This window comes from Ceratotherium simum, chromosome 26 (genome assembly GCF_057802395.1).
Source record: "Ceratotherium simum simum isolate JZ-2026a chromosome 26, ASM5780239v1, whole genome shotgun sequence".
In the NCBI taxonomy this organism is placed as follows: domain Eukaryota; kingdom Metazoa; phylum Chordata; class Mammalia; order Perissodactyla; family Rhinocerotidae; genus Ceratotherium; species Ceratotherium simum.
This window is the reverse complement of record NC_141925.1, coordinates 33510885-33530273: the sequence shown is the minus strand read 5'-3', so window position 1 is coordinate 33530273 and position 19389 is coordinate 33510885. Positions and strand designations below refer to the sequence as shown.

At 50.4% G+C, this 19389-nt stretch overlaps 2 protein-coding genes across 3 annotated transcripts; one reads left to right on the top strand and one right to left on the bottom strand.

Annotated features, from left to right (window-relative positions):
- Window positions 1-1175: 1175 nt before the first annotated feature.
- On the bottom strand, window positions 1176-14020 carry NUDT1 (nudix hydrolase 1). The gene is made up of 4 exons (XM_014795645.2): window positions 13891-14020; window positions 12153-12318; window positions 2232-2377; window positions 1176-1952 (listed from the first exon to the last, which is right to left on the bottom strand). Exons 2-4 carry the CDS (start codon window positions 12302-12304, stop codon window positions 1780-1782), a joined length of 471 nt encoding a protein of 156 aa, XP_014651131.2. The 5' UTR covers window positions 12305-12318; window positions 13891-14020; the 3' UTR covers window positions 1176-1779.
- Window positions 13981-19152, top strand: MRM2 (mitochondrial rRNA methyltransferase 2). Of its 2 annotated transcripts, none has more exons than XM_087417475.1 (3): window positions 13981-14036; window positions 15445-15734; window positions 18038-19152. In XM_087417475.1, exons 1-3 carry the CDS (start codon window positions 14029-14031, stop codon window positions 18478-18480), a joined length of 741 nt encoding a protein of 246 aa, XP_087273601.1. In that variant the 5' UTR covers window positions 13981-14028; the 3' UTR covers window positions 18481-19152. The 2 variants fall into 2 exon arrangements, with proteins under 2 accessions (XP_087273601.1, XP_087273600.1); XM_087417474.1 differs by lacking the exon at window positions 13981-14036 and adding an exon at window positions 14553-14791.
- Window positions 19153-19389: the final 237 nt, after the last annotated feature.

Below are 19389 nucleotides of genomic sequence, written 5' to 3'. Positions count from 1 at the left end.
TGGCAGCTGCTGCTCACCTGCCTGGGGCCTGTCTGCAGGTGGTGAGAGACAAGCGACCACAGGACAGTGGAGAGTTGGGAAGAGACCCCAACCAGGCCCTGCGTGTGGTGGGTGGCGGGGGCTGGGCGCCCAGAAGGCAGAGGGCCGTTGCGGGGGCATCTCCCACAGCAGGTGAAGGCATCCTTGTACAGGTCACTAGGGAGAATTCTACCACCAAAGACGTCAAATGTACTTTTCTGAAGGGAACTTGACTGACGTGCTCCTCGCTCCTGGTAGCATCTCCTGCGGTGGAAACTGGGAGCAGGTTCTTGGCTGAAGCCCTGGCCTCGTGTTTCGGAGGCTCATCTGGAGGGATGTCTTCTATCCATCCCCTCCCACCCCCAGGCACCACAGAGACGTCAACGGGAAGGAGACTTGCTGGGGAGGACTTCTTGGGAGTGATGTAGGGAAGGTCACATCATCCCCATGCCCATCGGCTGGGGACAGCAGAGGCCACCTTTTTTCCACAAAGCTTCCCTCTCAGCCCTGAACCTGGGCTGCTGGTGGATTCCCAGCCTCGGGGCCTGACACCTTCTGCTCAGCTTTGTCCTGGAGAGGGCAAGGAGGGGCCGCTCTCAGTTCCAAGGTAGAGGCCCCAGGGTGACGGTGGGGGAGTCCCTGATCACCTCTGCGCCCTTCCTGCTGCCGGAGCTTTCCTTGCTGGCCAGGAGAGCCCACACACCACCACAGCCTTGCCACGGCCCGTGAAAGGACATCTGAGTATCTTATCTCCGTGGGAGCCATTCCTGCCATTCCTGCCATTCCGAGAAACCCGTTCTCCCCAGAAGGCTGGAGCCTCAGCCTGGCCTGCGGGAGTGTGCCTCTGGATCAGGTCCCCCAGCCTGTCCCGCTTCCTCAGTGGTAACTACAGACACGTTCTAGTCATCAGCCGGAGACGCAGAATAGGAAGGGAAGGCGTAAGCTAGAAGGTCTAACGTGGGGACGCATTGGCCTCTGGCCCGACTGCGGTCAGGATTGTTCTGCGTCTAAGGCCCCTCCTCTTGTTTGTGAGTCAGCTTTATGTTTGAAGCACTTTATGAGGCTGCAGGAATCGATTACTCTACACCCCGTAAACTGGAATTGTTTACAAACGATCTACATTACGAGATTTTTATCAATAAACTCACACGAACAACTATTATTAAATATATTTATAAGAGTTGGGTGAAGTTGTGAGTTCTTTGCATAAGTGGGTGGTGACTCCCCTCTTCCCAGTGGTCAGAAACCAGGACAAGTGCCCCGTCCTCTGGGGCTAAGGGAAAGTGACTAGCCTATGATGCATTAGGTCTGGGTGTTAACACTGGGCCCTGACTGTGTCTCAGTTTCCCCTTTAAGGGGGGGGTGGTGAGAGAGGAGAACGCACCTTCTAGCCCCACCCTGTGGTTCCACCAAGAGCCTGTGGCAGTGAGCAAATCACTGCCCAGCCCTTTCCCACCAGCTGTCCACCATGGGGACAGTCAGAAAAGCTGTCCTCTTCACCCCGAGGGCTTGTATCTCTTCCTCTCCCATGTGTGTCCAGTGGCATGGGGCACAGCCCAGCACGCCTGGTGGCTTCTTGAGGATGTGACTGGCTGGCTATGGTGGGGCTGGGTGAACAATGTTGAAAAGGTAAAAGATATTTATTTTCCTTCCTGTCCAATGGTGTTCCAAACGGAAAATGTAAACCCTGACTCGGGACATCGACGGTGCAGCTGTGAGCAGCCGAATCTCTGGGCCCGGAGGGCGGGCACGGTTCTGCCCCTAGACTTCGTCCACTTCGCGCAGCATGTACTCCAGGATGGTGTTGTGACCCTGGAACTTGAAGTACCCGTGGAATTTCTTCTTCTGAAGCAGGAGGGGAAACCAGTATCTGTCATCAGGCCACATGTCACTGAAGGGGATCTGATCCAGTTGGAACCACTGAGGGCGCATTTCTGTAGCAGGGGAGAAGGGAGAGGCCCGATGTTCAACTGAGATTCAAACTGACCTTTGGTGAGGCATTAACTGAGCAAGTCTGTGTGAGGGACTTGATGTACTTTTGTTTTTAACCCTCGTGACTGTATCTCTTATTTTACACGATAGGAAGAAAGCTCAGCTGGGTGCTGGTGCATTGCAGCACCTGCCTCGTGGAGAGGGAGGGCTGCCCAGGGCCAGCTCCTCACCTGGCTTTCCCTCTCACCTGCTGTGGTGAAGGGACAGGCCCTGAGACTCACCGTCGCTCTCCACAGGCATCCCCTGGACACTGTGTGTGCAGAAGATGTGCACGTCCATCAGCTCAGGGTCACCCACGAACTCAAACACGATCTGGCCCACCTTGTGCAGCGCGTCTGTGGTCAGACCACTCTCCTCCTGCAGCTCCCTGCGGGCGAGGAGACAGGCAGATGGAAAGAATACGACAGTTAAAGCAAGGCGCCCATGTCCACGCAGAACCCGAGAGAGGTGCTGGGAGGATAGAGGAGCGCCGAAGGGGTCAAGGGAGCTGTGAGTGAGCTGCATGGGCTGGAAACCCAGGGACATCATCTGGAATGCACCGGTAGCTCCCAACCTGGCAGAACTTTGGAGTTATCTGGGGACCTTTTAAAAACTCCGATTTGGTTCACAATCTGGGGAGGGGTCCAGATTGTGATGAGCGCTGGCCCAGGGCGCACAGGCCTTGTTAGTTCAACGCCCTCTGTACCACGTGGCAGCCCAGGCCTGGCCAAGCTCAGTAGCTTGGGGGCCTCACGGGAGGCCAGTGGTGGAGCTGGGAACCCCCACCCAGTCCTTTGGTTCCCGTTCTCTTCCTGCAGGGCTGCGGCAGCCTATGAACGCTGCTCTGTGAGCTGCAGGCTCTGCGGCCCTGGGCCCCACACTGAAGCCTTTCTGCCCAAAGAATCATCCTTCCTCACACCCATGCTCAGAGGGCGCAGGACCAGACCGCAGGTGTCTATTGTTTCTTTCCTGAAGGAGGCCCGATTTCACTTCTGTTCCACCAAGGAGACACCCCCCCCACCGACTCCCCAAACCAACTCCCCAAACCAACACCCGAGGTTGATCATAGGGGATGTACAGCTTTGGGCCTGCCTCGCTGCCTCCTCCCTCCTCACCCACTCTCAGGACTCTCCCCACCAGCTCAACCAGTGTGTGGAGGGGCTGAGGGGTAATCGCACCACCTGAGCACACAGGTGTGATTCACCACGAGCAGAACCAGGATGCCCCCTAAACATTCTAATGCTGTCACCTATTCAAAAACTTTCACTGTAGACAATCTGGGAAGCACCCATGGACTCATCACCCAGAAGGAGCCCTTGTTTCCATCTCAGTGTTCTTCCTTTGGGTCTTTCTCTCTTGTACATCCCTTTAAAAAACCGCAGACACATCACACATCGTACCTGCACTTTTCATGCAACAGTGGGGCAACATCCTGCACCTCAAGGAATTCAACCCGTTGCTCAACGGTTGTATATTAGAGAATAAAAAATGTGAACATGCTCATCACAAAGCCCCTGCACTGCTGACTTCTCATCCTGTCTGCTCAGCGTGGGCTCTCACTCCGCCTCTTGTTCAGTCACTCAGCAAGCGCTTTCTGGAAGATGTGCCGTGCTCAGGACTCTGGGGACCCCCGAAACCACTGCAGCCGCAAAGCTCAGAGCCTGTTCCTCCCTTTAGAGATTCTTACTTCCCCACCGCCCTGTATTTATTTCTGTCTACAAAAATGTTCTAATTACGTCTGACCATTTATAGTTGTATGTAAAAAGGTTTTTAGCTTTGAACTCAGGTGAGGTGAGGAACACAGTGCATCACTACTTCCTGTGCCTGTACCGAGGAGTCGGGGAACCACCGTGTTCATTCAGCACGCACATGCTGGGCTGAGTGGTGTTATTTAAAGAGATGCCTTTCTCAGCCTGGAACCGGCCCGACTTCCTGTCAGGCCTAGAGAGGAACTGCCTCCGTTTGCTGCCATTTTGGATGCAGGCCTGAGTAATGTTTTGAAAGCTGGAATCTATTCATTGAGATGGTTAATTAAAATTAGACTTGACCTGGAAATACGAATGTGTGTTTTCACTTGGGGGGTGCAAATGGCTCCCCAATTAAATGTAACAGAAGTGCCCAGCGGGGCTCACCAGCTCTGGCAGCGGCTGGTGGATCTCGTTTTAAAAACTTCACCCACTGATTTAATGTTTTGACTAATTTTGGTTCATCTTCCCTGAGTACATGGCAGTGTATGAGACACCAATATCTCCTCGGTGACAGGGCTAAATCTCCATTTCACAGACAGGGATAATGAGACAGCAGAGATGACAATGTTACAGTTTTGCTAACGTGTCTGACTGTATCTCTGTGATGCTCCTTTCCCCAGACGCCAGATGGAGAACAGGATGAGTAATAAGTTACACAAACTCCTGAGCAGCCAAGTGCCGCAGTGGGTGTGGGAGGCCTGTGGTGCAGCAGCTCAGGGACCCGCTTCAGTCATCCTCCTCCTCCATCGCCTTCCAGAGTTCTCTGAACACGGCGCTCTGCCTCTTCACTGCTTTGGGGGCCATCAGGGATGCTGGCCAGGAAGACGGGTACACTCCACACAGCAAAATCCCAAACCTGACTCTCTGAGGGACTCCAGGTCCCCAGTGCCTGGAACCTCCCCCGTGAAAGAATGCATCATCCTTGATGCTCAGAGGGTTTCCGCCACAGGGATGTCGGGCAGAGAGGAAGGGATGACCACTTGCACACGGCCACCCTGCACCTGCATGCCGGTGAGCGAGGAGGGAATGTTAACCCGGCTCTTGATCTGGGGCCCACTTTGGGCAGTGCAGTGGATAAAGTGTGCACCAGATTCACCACCCAGGCCACCGTGATTCACTTGCACATCAGAAGCAGGGGCAGCCAGGGCCTGGGGCTTAGGGAGCAGCTCCATGCACGTGTGCACATAAGGAAACAGGGGCAGCCATAGTGGCCCGGGGCCAATGGCAAAGTCATCCTCAAGGCTAGCAAGGCCCCATTTGCTGCTGGAGTCCCTGGGGTCCTGGGACCCATCTCAGCTTGCTCCTCACGTGTATCAGAATGTGCCATCCGGCCTGCCCCTCTCACCCAACAGGGGCAGGGGCACAGCAGTCTTTGTCAGAGGGTGTCCTTACCCTTGGCTCCATCCTACACACTTGACACTCCGGGCTGGTGCCCCAATGCCCCAGGGAAGAGGAGATAGGGGTCCTGGAGAGAGCTCCTTGGAGCTGACCCAAAGGCCCTAGCAGCCAGCATGGTGCCACGTGGTCACCAAGGCTGACTGGTCTAAATTGGGCGGTCGGTGTGTGGCCCTGGATGCTAAACTTCTCTGTCTCAGGTAAGGCCTGGGTCTGCCTTCATGAAGAGCATCTGCAGGGTGATGGCCTGGCCCTCCGGCTCACTGCTTCTGAGCATGGAAACACTAATGCCCTGTGGCCATGGGGAGGGTGTTCTCCAGGGGGTATTGAGACCTTTATAATAAAGCTGTGAGTAAGTCTAAACAACAAGAAAAAGTCATCGGTTTTACCATGGTTCTGTGACCTGGGTGAGGTCAGGACAGAGGAATGAGGTTGTGGGCACGAGACTGCTGCTCCTCTGGCCTCTGGTTATCCAGTGAGTGTCTGGAGGGCAGACTCCCAGGGCCCAGCACAGCGTCTGGTCAGCTATGCCGAGTTTATTCATTTATTTGTGTATCCATCCAGCCATGTCATGCCTATGGAAGGCCTGCCCTGTGCAGGCACTGGAGACAGTGGAAAAGGAAACCGACATCACGGTTCTATGTCACGTATGTCCTGTGTTTATGACAAAGGTGACACTGCAGTGCAGTGGGGGAACATGGTCTTTTCAATAAATGATGCTGTATCAGCTGGATATCTATATGGAAAAAAAATGAATCTGGACCTTCTGCCTTACATCATACACAAAACTTATCGCCAGGTGGATTAAAGATCTAACACTTCTAAAAGTTTTAGGAAAAAAACAGGAGAATATCTTCTTAAGCTTGGGATAGGCAAAGAGTTTTTAAAAAGGATGAAAAAATGGTAACCATAAAGAAAAAAGTTGTATATGGGATTACATTAAAATGATAAACTTGTGTTTATCAAAATATCATTAAGAGTAAAGACACAAGCCACAGAGAAGATACTTGCAATACATATATTTGACAACTCAAGTCTAAAATGTATAAAGAGACTTCTGGTTTCTGCTTCCACATGTAAGGATCTTAGAAGTCACCACTCCATCCTAAACAAGTAAAAAGCTGAACTGACTGAAAAATCAACAACTCTTCTTGGATCCATGAGAGGGGACGCAAACCGCAGCCCCCATGATTGGAGAGAGACAGGTGCATACAGGGTGTCACGGCTTCCCGGTGCAGACTCATGAGCAGAAACCGCTGCGGGAACCAGTGCCAGGGCAGGAAACCCTGAACAGTAATTGAGGAGTTGATGGAGGCTCAGCGTGGCCAAGTCTGCGAGTTAAAAACTCCAGAGGCACTCAGTCATTGGGAGGGGTGGGGGGCGCAATATTGTGGATTTAATTCCAAGAGCTCGACCAGGTGCCCATAGTAAATAATGGAGAAAAACCCCCTTATGCTTCCTGCAGGGGGAAGGGGAAGGGAAAGGAACCACTTTGAAATACTCCGGAGCCCTCTGTTCTTCACAAGGTGCCTCAGGGGGAACTAGTTAACCAGATCCTAACTGAAATGGGAGAAGGGAAATACCCAACGCCAGCTGGCTCTAGCTATCCTGTCCCACCTAATGTGGGGAGGAGGAGAAACCTAAGAAACTCTTGTGAAGGTCGCGGTCCAGAGGCGCAGGCTCATGAAAACACCGAGACCTGATCACAGGACTCTAAACGCTTCCTCTCCCCCCACACTCACCCCCACATCACTGCAGGCCTGCTTACAGCAGCTCCTTGTACCTGGCGCATCATGTCTGTTGTCAAGAACAAATTACAAGCTACACCAAGAGGCAAAAAACACAATCTGAAGAGAGAACAAGCACAAGGCATGGCAGGGATGTGGAATTATCACACTGGGAATTTAAACAACTATGATGAATATGCTCAGGGCTCTACTGGAGAAAGTAGACAGCATGCAAGAACAGAGGGCAGTGTAAGCAGACAGATGGAAATCCTAAGAAAGACCCAAAATGAAATGCTAGAGATGAAAAACTGTCACAGAAATGAAGGCTACCTTTGACAGGCTCATTAGTAGACGACACGGCTGAAGAAAGAGTCTCTGAGCTTGAGGATATGTCAACAGAATGCTTGAAAACAGAACAGCAAAGAGAACAAAGACTGAAAAAACACAGAAGAGAACATCAAGGACTGTGGGAAACTACAAAAAGTGTAACACATGTTTAATGGGAATTCCAGAAGGAGGAGAGAGAGAGAAAGGAACAGAAGAAACATGAGAAACAATAATGACTGAGACTTTCCCCCAAATTAATGTCAGACACCAAACCACAGATCCAGGAAGCTCAGAGAAAACCAAGCGGAAAAATTACCAAAAAACCCACATCCAGGCATGTTATCTTCAAACTACAGAAAATCAAAGACAAAGAAAACATCCTGAAAGAAGCCATAGGAAGAAAACACTTTACCTACAGAGGAACAAAGAATTGTATCCACTTTCTCCTCAGAAACCGTGCAAGCAAGAAGAGAGTGGAGTGAAAATGTCAAGTGCTGAGAGAAAAAAACCAGCAACTAGAATTCTCTACTCTGTGAAATTATCCTTCAAGAGGGAAGGAGAAATAAAGACTTTAGCAGACAAACAAATGTTGAGGGAATTTGTTGCCAGTAGACCTGCCTTGCAAGAAATCTTAAAAGAAATTCCTTAGAGAGAAGGAAAATTTATAGGTCAGAAACTTGGATCTACATAAAGAAAGGAAGAGCATCTAAGACGGAACAAGTGAAGGTAAAATAAAACTTTTTTTCTTATTCTTAATTGATCTAACAGGTAACAGTTTGTTCAAAATAATAATAGTAACAATGTGTTCAATTATGGATGCTTATGTGTATGTCTTACATATAAATGCTTGTGGACGCTGATGTGTGAGTGAGACGAGTGACAGCAATGACACAAGGGTGGAAGGGAGAATCAGGATTGCTTTGTTATTATAAGGTACTCACAGTACCTTATAGTGTTATTTGAAAGTGGACTTGTATCAGCTGTAAATGTATATTGCAAACTCTAGGGCCACCACTAAAAAAAAGTAAAAAAGAATGATAACTTATATGTTAAGAAAGAGAAAATGGAATCACATAAAATGCTCAGTTAAAACCATAAAAGGCAGAAAAAGAATGGAAGATAAAAACAGGAATAATGAACAAGGGCAACAAATAGAAAACAGTAATGGATGGGGTAGATATGAACCAGCTATGTCAATAATCACTCTGAACATCACAGGTCTAAATGCACCAATTAAAACACAGAGATCCTCAGAGTGGATCAAAAAACAAGACCCAAATATCTGTTGTCTACAAGAAACGCACACTTTAAATATAAAGATTAAAAGTATAAAGTATAAAGATTAAAAAATATAAAGATTAAAACATATAGATGAAAAGTAAATGGATAGAGAAAGATAAATGCTACCATTAATCAAAAGAAAGCAGAAGCAGCTATATTAATTTCAGACTGAGTAGACTTCAAAGCAACAAAAGTTACCAAAGATTAAGAGAGCATTACATCATGATAAAGGAGTCAGTTCTCCAAGAAGACACAACAACCCTTACTTAACATGTATGCGCCTAACAACAGAGCATCAAACTATGTGAGGCCAAAATGAATAGAACTTAAAGGAGAAACAGACGAACCCACTGTCATGGTTGGAGACTTCAATACCCCTCTATCACAAAGGGACAGATCTATCAGGCAGAAAATCAGGAAGGACAGAGTGAAAGGTACAGAGAACTACACATCAGTAAGAAAAAGACAGGCAACCTGATTTAAAAAATGTGCTAAAGACTTGAGCAGACACTTCACAAAAAAGGATATCCAAGTGGCCACAGAGACCGAGCAGGCGCCCAACTTCAGGAGTCATCAGGGCGAATAGATGAAAACCTCACTGAGGTATCATCACGCCACCAGAGTGGCTAAAATGAAAAAGGCAGAAAATACCAAGTGTCACTGAGGACTTGGGGAAGTGGAACTCACACACCTCTGGTGGGAACTGACATTAGCACAACTCCTTTGGAAAACTGGCAGTATCTACTAAGGCTGAACACCTCTAATTCTCCTCCCAGGGAAATATCCACCAGCAAGAAGTTCACACAGGCTCCCGAAGACTGTGCACGGCTGTCTTAGCAGAACTACTTGCAGCTCCAAACCACAAACAACCCAAATGCCTGTCCACAGAATGGATAAGCTGCAGCATATTCATAACTGGAATACTATACAGCAGTGGGAACGAATGGACCACTGCTACCTGCAGGCAAAATGCTGGGAAAAAGCCAGACACACTGGGTACATCCTGCAGGATTCCACTTATGTGCTATTTTGAATAGGCCCAAATCATCACCACGACAGAAGTCAGGGTGCAGGCTGCCCTTCAGAGGGCAGGGTCCCCGCTCCATTTCCATCTCTTGATCCACGTGCCAGTTAAATAGGTGGACCCGTGTCCTAAAAATTCCCTGGTGAAGATTTGTGCATGTTCCTATATGCATGTTATATTTCAACACCAATTTGACTTATAAAACATCTTCAGACCTGGCCTCATGGAGTGCTTCTGGGGGAAGACAGATGGAAAGGGAATAATTAAATGATTAGAAAGGGTGAGAGTACTGTGAAGGAAATATATACACAGGATGAGACTTAACGGGGAATAGCTGGGGGGGGGCACCTTCTTACAAGTGAAGGCTGAGGAGGGGCCAGCCGGATGAGGAGCCAGGAAGAGGGGGGTGTCTGAGGGGCAGAGTGTGGAGAGGGAGGGGCAGAGTGTGGGGAGGGAAGGGTGAGGCCCGACCCTGGTGGGGCTCAATGGATGACACAGGAGGTTGGATTCAAGTGCGCTGGGAGCTATTAAAGGGTGTTAATGTGTGAATGAGTGAGAGACAGAGACAGAGACAGAGACAAAGAGACCCAGACGTAGTTTCAGGAAGGTCACCCAGCAGGCAGTTGTGTGAAGGACCTCAGAGGGAACCAGAGGAGCAGGGAGACCAGGTAGGAGGCTACTGCACCTGTGCAGGTGAGAAGGGGTGGTCTGAATGCGGCGGCAGTGGAGGAAGTGAGACCCGGATGGATTCGAGTTATATTCTGGGGATAGAAATTACATGTGTCCTGCTCTGTCCTTCAGGTTCCTCCCCTATCTCAGACCTGGTCTTAGGAAAGACCACCATTATACTCAGTACTGAGGGTCTGGAGTCACGGTTTCTTATGTCTGTGTCTCACTGAAGAAATGAATAATATTGAGAGGGCAGGAAGGAAAGTCCCTTAGATCCTGAGAAAGTTCATAAGAAAATACATTAGGGCTGCCTTGGGGGGCCTGAAGTCTGCTTGTCACCAGCACAGCTGAAGTGAAGCCACCTGGGGCTCCTCCTGTGCGGTCTCAGCCTGTCCATCCGGCCTCCCCTCCCTCCCCGGCCCTCTGGCCACGCCACACTCCTCTGCACCGGCCCTGCCTCTGCAGCCTCTGCTTCTGCAAGTGCTGCATTCCCACCTTCCACCCGGCCCTCCGACCAAACTCAGGTCCTTCGGGAGTTTTCCCTCGTGCCCAGTTACTTGCTCTCCCTCCCTATGCTGGATGCCCCAGACCACTAGGGGTGTTCACTAGACTTGCTGTCTGTACACAGCCCCCTGAACCCGCGGGCCAGAGCAGGTAGGAGCCCCGCAGGGGCTGGGACCCGCACCTCTGTGTCCCGACACTGAGCGGTGCCTAGGTGGTGGGTGCTACATAAATCAGTGACCCGGTGAACGGTCTCGGGAGGACACAGACATTCAAATGGATGGCAAAGCAGACCTCTGGCACCCACTGTTGCTGTCCATTTTCCATGCTGTTTCTTCTGCACCCTTCCCACCCCAGCACTGCTCACAGGGCTGGATACCCGAGTCTCCCCAGACTGGGTCTCTTCCCAGCTGTGTCCTCTCAGCGGGTTCCAGCCACATTGCCTAGCACTTGCCAAAATGAACGACCAGACGCATCCGTGTGGCAGCAGCCCTGGGTCCCAGGCCTAGGGAGGGAAGGTGCATGCAGGGACACCACCTGCAGGGCGTTTTAAGTTGGGGGCTGGGACCCAGTCATGCACCATGAGGTCAACTTAGTGGATTGTGACTGGCAATTAAAAAAAATTATATTGGAGCATGCTTTCATGTAGTAAGGGCATCGCTATATCAGAGTATAAACATTGCTTACTGTGGGCTGTGATTTAAGGAAAAAACCCCAAAACTTGAAAGCCACTGGGCTGCAGCATCGGCAGCTTCCGTCCTTTCCAGAAACCTCGGTAGTATGCATTTGGGGATTTGTTGCCCTCTCCAGGGAGAGTGGACTTCAGGTTGCCAACCTTTTTCAGAGTAAGAAGAACATCAGCAGGAGCTAAGGTTTGTGTAGTGCTTTGCGATGTTTACACACACAATCTCATTTTATCCACACAAGCCTGTGAAGAGGGGCAAAGAGGTTGAAGTCTGGGGGGCTGTGTGATCTTGGGCACACTGCTCGACCTCTCTGGGTTTCAGTTCCTTCCCATGTGAAACTGGCTGTGTTGAGGATTAACTGAGACTGTGTGTGCAAAAGGGTTCAGATAGAAACCCTCATCTTCAACCCCCTGAACAAACCAAGAAACCAAGTGACAAGTGACCAACCGGCCTGTTAGCTAGAAAGAGAAAGCCAGAACTTTTCAACCCAGGCCATGTGCACAGCAGCTTCCCACATACGTCCTAACCCCCATAGCAACAGCTAATATGTACTCAGCACTTACCATGTGCCAGGCACTGTTCCAAGTTCTTTATATTTATTTTCTCATTTGATCTTCACAACAATCCTAAGCGACAGGTACCGTTATTTTTCCCATTTTGCAGATGAAGAAACTGAGGCTCAAGGGTTAAGTACATGCTTCAGGTCACATGGCTCTAAGTGGTGACATCAGGGGTCTGGCTCTACAGCTCAAATCCTTATCCCCTGCAGAAGCTGGTCCTGGGCTCAGACCTACCCCTCCCTTACCTCTTGGCTCCGTCCTCGATGGTCTCTCCTTCTTGAACTTTGCCCCCAAAGCCATTCCACCGGCCCACCCCAAAGCCTCTTTTCTTCATGCCCAGGAGAATTCGCTGAGACTGTAGCACCAGTACCAAGGTGTAGAGCCTGGAGGCACCCATGGTCCCCTTGGGTTCTATGAGGAAGGCAAGAGGGCTGGGTCAGCTTGACTTGGGCGTGGATGGAAGCATGTGTACTGCAGTGGCCAGGGTCCAGCTGGAACAGAACTGTGCATTGGAAGGCAGGGAGGGGAAGCTTGGTGGTAATTTCTAAGCTCTGCCATGTGTGGCTTGCCCGGTGCAGGTGGAAGCCTGCCATTGAACAAATGATCTTCTGCGGTAAAAAGAGGCCTGGCCCTCAGAGCCCAGTGGGATCAGTGCCCAGGCCCTTCATTTGCCAGGGCTGATGCAGCAGGTCAGGCGATGGCCACATCTCCCCTTCCCCACTCCTTGGCACAGAGCTGTTCTTCAGAAGTGGGAGGGTAGTCCAGCCTCTGTGCCCCACTGACACCAAGATAACCATGCAGTTTATCCAACGGTTCTTGGGTCAGGCTTTTAGCTTTGGCCTTTTCATTAATGTGGCCTTCTAGGATCTGGCTTCTTCCTCTCTGCAGTAGCAGACCTCCAGATTGCCAAGAAATGCTCCCGACAGTGGAGAGTCCACCCAGCCAGGCCTGGCTGGTCCTCCGTCCTGTGACAGGAGTTCATACTCTGCTCACAACCGTTGCTGCTCTGGGACCTGGCACTCAGAGAGGGCACTGGATCCACAAGGGCCCCTCCTGCTCGAATGCGTGTGCATGGTCCAGCAAGAGACCCTGAGGGTCACATCTGGGTTGCTGCTGGAGAACCAGGACCAAGGTCTCTGTTGATCCATCCCTATCCCAGCCTGGGGCTCATCGAACACAAGTCTCCTACTCCGGGGACCACACCAGATTAGACACAGGATTCAGGACCAGGATCCTCCTGGGAAGTTACTGTGTTTGAGAAAAGGGACCTATAGCTGGGTCCTGGTGGTGGAGGAAGTGGGTATCTGTGGCGGAGACTCCCTTTAGGCCTGCATACTCTGTCCTGACGCTGACCTGTTCACACCCCAAGTCCTGGCTTCCTAAGTAAACTGTGGCGGTGATGAGGATGGATACTGCATATGTCAGCTATCACTTATTAAGCACTGACTATATATTTTTTTTCAAAAATTATCCCATTTAATAGACCCAACAACTCTAAAAACTAACACTTACTTTCTTCATTTTCAGAGGAGGAAACTGAAGCTCAGAGAGGCTAAATAGTGGAGCCAGTACCCAAGCCTGGGTCTACTGGATGTGGAAGTCTAGTTGGCCCACATCTCCCGGAGCAGGCGGCTTGGCACTACGGTTAGACGGATCCTCAGAGAGCCGACCTAATGTCAGGGGCCGGGAGACTGGCAACAGGGCTGGGCAGCCCCACTTGTTAGCCATGTGGCCTCTGAGTCGAGTCGTCTGTAAATTGAGGCCTTTACCAGGGTTGAAAGCGACAATAAACTTAGAGCGCGGGCACTTCCTAAATGTAGGTTCCCTGGCCGTCCCTCCCAGGGGCCCGGCGCCCCCAGGCCCTCACCCCAGTCCTTGATCCATCTCCTGCGGCCTCAGCTAAGCTGCCCCCCACCCCAGACCCGCGCTCCCCTATCCCCGGCTCCCCTGGCCCGCTCGCCCCCTCCCCTATCCCCGGCTCACCCGGCTCACTACCGGTCTCCGCTGGCTGGGGTTCCGCGCGCGCCTTCTGAATCTGCGCGCCGCCGCCGGGGGCGTGGCTTCGAGCCGGAAGCGAGGCGGGCACTTCCGGCAGCAGGGGGCCGGAGCAGGTCTGCACCCATGGCCCGGTGAGCGGGAGTCGGGGAGTGGGGTCCGGGGAGCAGGCCAGGTGAGCCGGGAAGGGGCCGTGGCCGGGGAGAGCGGGGCGTCCGTGCGCTCAGGCGGCGTTTCTGGAGCGCCTGCTGCACGCGTGCGGGAAGCGGGAGTGGCCAGAGGCCGCCCCACTCTTCTTCGTCCGAAGGGGCGCAGGTCCCACCTCTGTCCTGGCCCTGACACGGTCAGCCCGGCGAGGGGGCTCGAGGAGGACTGCAAACACGAAGCCACAGTCGGCGAAGCCTCCCCAGGAGCGACGGGAGGGCAGAGAGCTGTAGAGGGCTTCAGAAGAGGAGGGGCAGGTGAGGGGCCCTGCGGGTAGAGAAGAGGAAGGAACAGGTGAGGCGGCCCTATGGGTAGAGGAGGGACAGGTGAGGTGGCCCTGCGGGTAGAGAAGAGGAGGGACAGATGAGGGGGCCGTGCAGGGAGAAAAGAGGAGGGGCAGGTGAGGTGGCCCTGTAGGGAGAGAAGAGGAGGGGCAGGTGAGCTGGCCGTGCAGGTAGAGAAGAGGAGGGGTTAGGTGAGGGGGCCCTGCAGGTAGAAGTGAAGCTTGTGAAGAGCACGGAGAGGCCCTTCAACTATTCACACAGGTTGATTTCAATTTTATTAAGAAATGTGACAGGTCAGGCCATGTGCTAGCCACTGAAGCCATGGAACTAAGTCACTAAGGCAAGGACCTGTCCTCATGGGGTTTCTCACAGTCTCAGAGCCTAATGAATATTAGCACCAGGTGAGAAAGAATATTATGTTTGCTAATTTTATCAGTACCATTAACCAGTACTGGGAAAATTTTGGTTGATATAAATAAGGTGACTGTCGTTGATTTTTGAGTTTTCCTTTTGAAGAAAACTTCAGGAGAGAAGAAACACTTCTTGACTGAAGGGTGGATGCCTGCTTTGTTAGTTTGCTGGGTCTGCCATAACAGAGCGCCACAGACTGGGTGGCTTAAAGGGCAGAGATGTATTGTCTCACAGTGCTGGAGGCTAGATTTCCAAAATCAAGGTGTCAGTGGGGTTGGTTTCTTCTGAGGCCTGTCTCCTTGACTTGTAGAGAGCTGTCTTCTTGCTCGTCTTTCCTGTGTGTGTGTGTTCTAATTTTCCCTTAATAAGGACACCAGTCATATTGGATTAGGGCCCACCCATATGACCTCATATTAACTTAATTACCTCTTTAAAGACCAGTCATACTTTGAGGTACTAGGGGTTGGGACTTCAACATACGAATGTTCAGCCCATAACACCTGCTTTCTGGCTGTGTAGCCTTGTCAAGTCGCATCCCCTTTTGGGCCTATAAAATGCTTGGGTTGAACCAAGGGCCACACTGAGCTCGTGACCTGTGGGTCTATATGATGCCAACCTGCTTGCTCCCTTTTTCTCTCATCAGGTCCTTGAAGCTGCTGTGTGCTTCCCTTCGGCGTCAAAGCTTCCACACTGCTGGGAGTCACTACAAGGGTCGGACAGGCGCTGAGCACCTGTGGCTGACGCGGCATTTGAAAGACCCGTTTGTGAAGGCTTCGAAGGTGGAGAGTTACCGGTGTCGAAGTGCCTTCAAGCTGCTGGAGGTGAACGAGAGGCACCGGATCCTGCGGCCCGGCCTCCGGGTGTTGGACTGTGGGGCAGCTCCTGGTGCGTGGAGCCAGGTGGCAGTGCAGCGAGTCAATGCTGCAGGCACAGGTGGGGCCTCCTGCTGCTCTTAGGGCCCCTGACCACCAGGAGTCTGTAGATGCCAGCCAGCTGCCTTCTGCCCAGGGATACAGGGCAGCTGAGCCGCTTGGTGAAGGCGCATACTTCTGACTTGGTGGTTTAGTAGTAATAATGGTAAAGATAGGACACTGACATTTTCAAAATGAAAGACAAAGTAGAGAGGTATAAAGAAAATTAAAACCACTTCAGACCACACCACATTAATATGTGCTTTAATATGTTGGTGTGCATCCTTCCGGAATTTGTGTTTGCAAACATAGCTACACATATATAACTTCTTTTTCGAAAGTGATATTACACCACACTCTTGTTGCTGATTTGGAGCCTTAATGGAGCTATTGTTTTCACTTACTGATATATTGCCTTCTTTCTGTGACAGTACAACTGAAGCAACCCCAGAGGTTTCTGGATCCTATTGCTGGAAGCCGTGGGTTTCTTGGAGGTCCTGCTGGGGCTGCTCAGGGGAGCCCTCGCAGCCAGGCCTCTGGATTCTCCACTCTGGCTCAACCCAAGGGACTCAGCTTTTATCTGTTTTATATTTTAGGGTTTTGTCAAAGATTTTCTATATCAAAAAGGTTCCCTGACTAATAAACAGATAAACCAACCACCCATAAAATTTAGGAAACTGTGTCATCCTTGTAACTAGCTGCCTAGTATTCTAGAGAATGGCGTGCTGTTGGCAGTTATCCTGGCTCCTCGTCTGGGCGTCAAGGTTGCTTTCCAGTCTTCTGCTACTATGCACAATGTGGGGTGAATATCCTTACCATTAGTATTTCCTGCCAGGAAGTCTGAGGGTGCTGCATCCACTGGCATTGTATGACATGTGACAGTCACAAAGATCTCGCCCAAACATCTTTGAGTGGGGACATTTGTGCCCATTTTCCTAATGAGTAGATTGAGGTTCAGAGGAGTTGAGTGACCTGCTAAAAGTATAGACCTGGGGATGCTGCTCCCCAGGTTCATTCATCAGCCGCATTACTGTGGGTGGGATGCCTTAAGGGGCTCTAGAACAGTCTAAATTTTTTTTAGCTCACTAACTATTTATCGACCAAGTGAATGAAGTTGTGTCAGAAACTTCAGCTCCTTCTCCACTGCTGGGCCCCTCCACAGACTTGCTACCAGCTGGTTTGAGTGGCTGCTGTTCCCCTAACTGCTCTTCAGGAGAAGCGGAAAAGCGGCCAGGTTGAACTTGTAGGAGGAAGTGGCAGAAGCAAGGAGTGTGTGGATAATATGACTTGGTTTCTTTTCCTCCCAGAAGTTGCAAAAATGCGACCAAAGCCGTTTGCCTTGAGTGGACGCTGCTGAGGTTGTGGCACATGGGTGTTAAAGAGGGTCAAGTGCCTAACATGAGATGTGAGCTGTCCCACTTTCCACGGCCGGAAATGGAGAGTTTTCACCTGCAAAATACCTGGACTTCCGATATTTAGAGAGAAATAAAATACACATTTCCCCCCCGCCTTTTATTAAGCAGACTGAGCTAGCAAATCTGTGGCCGTACCCTTACCTTACCCACCCTGATCTGTGTCAGCAGAGCAAAGGTCCCCCTCTGTGGAGGGAAGTGATGCAGAGAGAGGACGTCAGGGCTTGTGAGGAGGAGCGCTTTGAATGTGGGTGCAGTACGAGAGGAGGACGAGGGGGAGGCTGGGGACAGCAGTTGTGCAGGCGCGGTGTCTTGTTTTTGGTAACGTGAAACAATGACATCTTTTCTGTCACAGTGGCTATCACTCAAATATGGCAAGACATTACTTTTGGTACCTTATTTGGCATCTCTCTATCTTCCCCTTCTCTGGCTTGTTTCTAATAGTTTCTATATCAAAAGAGATTGGATTAAGCTGCAGAATGGATTTGTTGATTTAATCCAGAGGCACTTGATATATGAGTGTGTCATTTTCTATTTTAGTTTATCACAAAGACCACTCAGAGATAAGAACCCTTTCACGGAGAGCAAGCCTCATGGAGTGAAATGAAATCAGACATGAAGTCAAGTCTCAGGGTGTGGCTCCAGGTCTGCCTATCTCTCCCTGTGACTCTGGGACAGTCACTTTTCCTCTTGGCCTCAGTTTCCTCAGATGCAGAGTGAAGGACCACCAATCCCCACCATGTGTTTTTATAGGATGTATAGAAAGTGGGAAAAAGCCTGTGTCTGCATATTTGCACAGTAGCTCTTTTCCTTTGTCCTGACTTTTTATTTCTACTTCATTATTTTGTTGCATGTATTTTTGTGGGAAGATGCAAGGTGCAAATAAATAACGCATTCACCATTTCTTCCTTAGATCCCAGCGCTCCTGTTGGCTTTGTACTTGGGGTAGATCTTCTTCACATCTTCCCCCTGGAAGGAGCAACTTTTCTGTGCCCTGCTGATGTGACTGACCCAAGAACCTTCCAAAGAATCCGAGAACTGCTTCCTGGTGGGAGAGCAGATGTGATTCTGAGTGACATGGCACCCAATGCCACAGGGATCCGAGGCCTCGATCACGACAGGCTCATCAGTCTGTGCTTGTCCCTTCTGGACTTGGCTCCAGACATCCTGCACCCCGGAGGAACATTCCTTTGTAAAACCTGGGCTGGAAGTCAAAGCCATCGGTTACAGAAGAGACTGACAGAGGAGTTCCAGAACACAAGGACTGTGAAACCTGAAGCCAGCAGGAAAGAGTCATCAGAGGTGTACCTCTTGGCCACACAATACCGAAGAGTGAAGGGGTCTGTGAAGGACTGAGAGTTTCTTCTGCCTCTTCTGGTCCTTTTTCACTGCAAATGTAGCCTGAGCTCTTTCCTGAAGTGTGGCTGGGGAGATGGAGCTTGATCTGATCTGGGAGATGCGGCAAGCAGGACAAGTGGGGGACCTTTTTTTTTTTTAAAAACCAAAAAGATAGGACAAAACTATATTCAGTGTCCAGTGTCCACGATATATGGTAAACAGCAGTCTCTCTAACATGATTTGTGAAGAGGACGTTATGAGAAGGAGACAGGCAAAGATAAAAGGATGAGAAGACAGTGAGAAGGATAAACACGAATACGCTGAGACAGACAGACAGACAGACATTCACACACCTGTATGTCACTTCTCATCTTACAGACTGTTAGCATGTACAGAGAAACAGGTTTCCACCATGGCTCCAAGAACACAGCACACAGGTTTCCAGTTGTTATTTTGGCTATACAGTGCGATGTAGAAAAATCTGAAATTTCAGACTGGAGATTAATTTCCATTTCTTTGGTGAATGATCTAGAAACATCCATTCTTCAAGCAGTGAGAGTTCCCAGAGCAATGAGGGAAGACATTTGGTATGAATTATGCATGGGGTGGGTGCGCTTTGGTTTTTCCTGCGAATGTGTGTTGCTGTAATGCTCCAGGCTCCCAAGACCATTAAGGTAATTGCCAAAGCAAGCTGCGATGTGGTGTGTTCATTTATTTCCTTTTATTCTCCTCCAGGAACTTGGTGCTGCTTTGTAAAACTATATAGATTGTGTCATCTTGAGGGATTTCCATTTTTAAAAAAATCTGCTGGTTTCTTCAAAGTCATTTGTGGAGGTGTGTTTATCCCTCGACAAGTTCGTTGACTGTGAGGATGATTACATCCCAAAGACCAGCTGCGGAAGAAATGGTAGATGCCCAGGAATCTCC